Source organism: Oncorhynchus kisutch, unplaced genomic scaffold (genome assembly GCF_002021735.2).
Source record: "Oncorhynchus kisutch isolate 150728-3 unplaced genomic scaffold, Okis_V2 scaffold3941, whole genome shotgun sequence".
NCBI classification, from domain to species: Eukaryota; Metazoa; Chordata; class Actinopteri; order Salmoniformes; family Salmonidae; genus Oncorhynchus; species Oncorhynchus kisutch.
Window position 1 is genome coordinate 174,099 of NW_022265886.1, and position 5,000 is coordinate 179,098.

The 5,000-nt window shown below is 43.9% G+C and overlaps 1 protein-coding gene across 1 annotated transcript in view; it reads left to right on the top strand.

Moving 5' to 3' along the window:
• Positions 1-4,507: 4,507 nt before the first annotated feature.
• LOC109883772 (ephrin-A1) overlaps positions 4,508-5,000 on the top strand; it is a 13,964-nt gene continuing 13,471 nt past the window's right edge. Inside the window, exon 1 of the mRNA XM_031821240.1 lies at positions 4,508-4,907. Coding sequence (XP_031677100.1) covers positions 4,810-4,907 — 98 coding nt within the window. The 5' untranslated portion in view covers positions 4,508-4,809. The remainder of the gene's footprint in view (positions 4,908-5,000) is intronic.

Sequence of the window (5,000 nt, forward strand, 5' to 3'; positions counted from 1 at the left end):
GCGTAGCCTAGTGGTTAGAGCGTTGGACTAGTAACCGGAAGGTTGTGAGTTCAAACCCCCGAGCTGACAAGGTACAAAATCTGTCGTTCTGCCCCTGAACAGGCAGTTAACCCACTGTTCCCAGGCCGTCATTGAAAATAAGAATGTGTTCTTAACTGACTTGCCTGGTTAAATAAAGGTTAAATAAAAAAAAAATTAAAAAACACGGAGGATATTTTTGCAGAATTCTGCGTGCAGAGTCTCAATTTGGTGTTTGTGCCATTTTGTGAAGTCTTGGTTGGTGAGCGGACCCCAGACCTCACAACCATAAAGGGCAATGGGCTCTATGACTGATTCAAGTATTTTTAGCCAAATCCTAATTGGTATGTTGAAATTTATGTTCCTTTTGATGGCATAGAATGCCCTTTTGGCCTTGTCTCTCAGATCGTTCACAGCTTTGTGGAAGTTACCTGTGGTGCTGATGTTTAGGCCGAGGTATGTATAGTTTTTTGTGTGCTCTAGGGCAACAGTGTCTAGATGGAATTTGTATTTGTGGTCCTGGTGACTGGACCTTTTTTGGAACACCATTATTTTGGTCTTACTGAGATTTACTGTCAGGGCCCAGGTCTGACAGTATCTGTGCAGAAGATCTAGGTGCTGCTGTAGGCCCCCCTTGGTTGGTGACAGAAGCACCAGATCATCAGCAAACAGCAGACATTTGACTTCGGATTCTAGTAGGGTGAGGCCGGGTGCTGCAGACTTTTCTAGTGCCCGCGCCAATTCTTTGATATATATGTTGAAGAGGGTGGGGCTTAAGCTGCATCCCTGTCTCACCCCACGACCCTGTGTGAAGAAATGTGTGTGTTTTTTGCCAATTTTAACCGCACACTTGTTGTTTGTGTACATGGATTTTATAATGTCGTATGTTTTACCCCCAACACCACTTTCCATCAGTTTGTATAGCAGACCCTCATGCCAAATTGAGTCGAAGGCTTTTTTGAAATCAACAAAGCATGAGAAGACTTTGCCTTTGTTTTGGTTTGTTTGGTTGTCAATTAGGGTGTGCAGAGTGAATACATGGTCTGTTGTACGGTAATTTGGTAAAAAGCCCATTTTCTTTCTCTCTCCCTTAATTCAAAGGGGCTTCATTGGGAAACATAACAATACAAAGTGAACAGTAACACAAGTTCCCAAATAATAGAGACATTTCAACTGTCATATTCTGTCTATAAACAGTGTTGTAATGATGTGCAAATAGTTAAAGTACAAATGGGAAAATAAATAAGCAAAAATATGGGGTGTGTTCACGATGTTGTTTGTTCTTCACTGGTTACTCTTTTCTTGTGGCAACAAGTCACAAATCTTGCTGCTGTAATTACACACTGTGGTATTTCACCCAATAGATATGGGAGTTAATCAAAATTGGATTTGTTTTCTAATTCTTTGTGGGTCTGTGTAATCTGAGGGAAATATGTGTATATACACAGGGTAACAGTACTGAGTCAATGATAACTTGGCTATATACACAGGGTAACAGTACTGAGTCAATGATAACTTGGCTATATACACAGGGTAACAGTACTGAGTCAATGATAACTTGGCTGTATACACAGGGTAACAGTACTGAGTCAATGATAACTTGGCTATATACACAGGGTAACAGTACTGAGTCAATGATAACTTGGCTTTAAAGATGGCAGGGAACATGGCCCCTGTAATGTACTGGGCCAAATGCACTACCCTGTTGTAGCACCTTGCGGTCGAATGCCAAGCAGTTGCCATACCAAGCGGTGATGCAGCCAGTCACTATGCTCTCAATGCTGCAGCTGTGAAACCTTTTGAGGAACTGAGGCCCCATTACAAATCTGTTCAGCCTCCTGAGGGGGAAGAGCCGTTGTCGTGCCTTCTTCATGAATGTGTTGGTGTGTGTAGACCATGTTAATACCTTATTGATGTGTAGGATCCTGAAGCTCTCGACCCGCTCCACTACAGCCCTGTGGATGGCGGCGTGTTCTGCCCTCCGTTTCCTGTAGTCCATGATCAGCTCCTTTGTCTTGCTAACGTTGAGGGAGAGGTTGTTGTCCTGTCACCACACTGCCAGGTCACTGACTTCCTCCCTATAGGCTGTCTCATCGTCGTCTGTGATCATGCCAACCACCTTCATGTCGTCAGTAATCTTAATGATGGTGTAGGAGTCGTGCCTGGCCACGCAGTCATGGGTAACAGGGAGTACAGGAGGGGACTAAGCACGCCCCCCTGAGGGTCATCGTGGCAGATGTGTTGTTGCCTACCCTCAACACATGGGTGCATCCCGTCAGAAAGTCCAGGATCCAGTTGAAGAGGAAGTTGTTCAGTCCCAGGGTCCTGAGCTTAGTGATGAGCTTGGATGGCTCTACTGTGTTGAACGCCGCCCTATAGTCAATGAACAGCATTCTCACATAGGTGTTCCTCTTGCCCAGGTAGTAAAGGGCAGTTCGGAGTGCAATAGAGATTGCATCACCTGTGGATCTGTTGGGGTGGAATGTGAATTGGAGAAGGCTCCAGTGTGTCTGGAATGATGTTGTTGATGTGAGCCTTAAACAGCTTTTAAAAGCATTTTGGGGCAACAGATGTGAGTGCCACGGGCGGTAGTCATTTAGACAGGTTACCTTGGCATTCTTGGGCACAGGGACTATGGTGTTCTCCTTGAAACATGTAGGTATTACAGACTGGGTCAGGGAAAGGTTGAAAATGTCCGTGAAGACACCAGCTGGTCAGTGCATGCTCTGAGTATGCATCCTAGTGATCCATCTGGCCCCATGGCCATGTGAATGTTAACCTGTTTATAGTCCTTACTCAAGTCCTGCCACATCCAACGAGTGCCAGAGCTGGCGTAGTAGGATTCCATCTTAGTCCTGTATTGACGTTTTGACGGCTCATCTGAGGTCGTAGTGAGATTTCTTATAAGCTCCCGGGTTAGTGTCCCGCTCCTTGAAAGCGGCAGTTCTAGTCTTTAGCTCAGTGAGGATGTTACCTGTAATCCATGGCTTCTGGTTGGGATATGTACGTTGGGTCATTGTGGGGATGACGTCATTGATGCAATTATTAATGAAGCTGGTGACTGATGTGGTAAACACCACCATTTTATCAGATGAATTCCGGAACATAGTTCAGTCTGTGCTGGCGAAACAGTCCTGTAACTTAGTGTTCGCTTCATCAGACCACTTACGTATCGAACTGGTATTTCCTATTTCAGTTTTTGCTTGTAAGCAGGAATCAGGAGGATAGAGTTCTGGTCCGATATGCCAAACGGAGGGCGAGATAGAGTTTTGAATGTGTTTCTGTCTGTGGAGTAAAGGTGATCTAGAGTTTTGTACAGTGGGGCAAAAAAGTATTTAGTCAGCCACCAATTGTGCAAGTTCTCCCACTTAAAAAGATGAGAGAGGCCTGTAATTTTCATCATAGGTACACTTCAACTATGACAGACAAAATTAGAAAAACAAATCCAGAAAATCACATTGTAGGATTTTTAATGAATTTATTTGCAAATGATGGAGGGTACAGGTGTTTATTTGTCTCCTCAGGGTGCCCACTTGTTTGCCTCTTTTGCAGCGTCTCTTCCTCTTTCGAGTCCCGGGATTAGGGCCTGGTCTGAGCAGTATGTTAACAGCTGCCAACTTGTTGAAGTAGACATCTGAATCCAAATGGAAGTTATGGATCACTGTTCTGATGTCCAGAAGCTCTTTTTAGTCATAGGAAACTATGTCGAGAACACACACACACACACACACACACACACACACACACACACACACACACACTCACACACACACACACACACACACACAATGGAGTTCTGAGCCTGCTCACCGGGCCTTGTCCTGGTCCCTGTCCCCTGTTGGTCAGCCCCTGAACCCATGGAGGCCTGGACTAGCAGAGAACACAGTGTGTTTGGCACATTTACTGATATTCTTGCTCGATTCCTGCAACATGCTCATTTTTATTTTTGTCAGTCTTGTTTTTTAGTGCCACAAACGAAGTGAATACTAAATGTGGGATAAAAAAAAGGTGGGCTATACTGTATTATAATGCATTATTTTGAGCAGCTTTGTGTTGCTAATTTACAGTCACTGTGTGCCTGCAGACTATATGGCTACAGGGCACCCAGAAGATTAGCTACACAGATAACATCTTAATGATTCAATAGGATAACATCTGACTGACAGACACAGTCACAGATCAGCTCTCCTACAACCTTTAGGTAGACTTTTACATTACATTAGATTCACTCAAGTATACCATAGTATTGTTATTTCTCATTTTCATGTTATTGAATATGTGAGTCTATAATTAATCAGGGGGGGGGGGGGATCAGCAAGTTTTGCATTAATGACTAAAATTCTAAGAAAACACTTTTGGTCACAACAAAAGAAACACAAAAACTATTTTGAGTGCGTCATGAATTCATTTCAATGTCACAAACATAGCTATAGGCCTATATATTTCTGTCCATGGCTTTGATAATATCATATAGATTGGATAAAGTGTTCATGGCGTCTCTAGTTGAATAGCCAGAGCAGCGGGGCGTTTTTCCCGCTTCTATTGGCTATACAACCTGGAGAGGCGTGGCTCCGTTAGACAAAACAGTCAACGCGCCTCGGTCTTAACTATACAAACCACCATTAAACTCCATAGAAGCAGGTCTCAACCCTACAGAAAAGCAGGACCTATAGACCAGCACCCTTATCATACATTTATTTTGACAGTGTGCACATCCTGCACAGACTTATTCTGCAGTAACTGACAGTATTTGTTGGTGTTTCGTTTTGTTCTGGTCCTAAATCCGAAGCTATGGATTTAGTGTGGCTGGTGTGTCTGGCTGTGAGCTTCGGAACGTGGTTCGCCTCCGCAGAGAGACATAGCGTCTTCTGGAATAGCACAAACCCAAAGTAGGTGTTCTTAATCTCTTTCTCTGTGTGTGTGTGTTTTTACGCGCGTGGTGTAGCACACATTAAAAGTGTGTGTGATTTCTGTTTACGCGC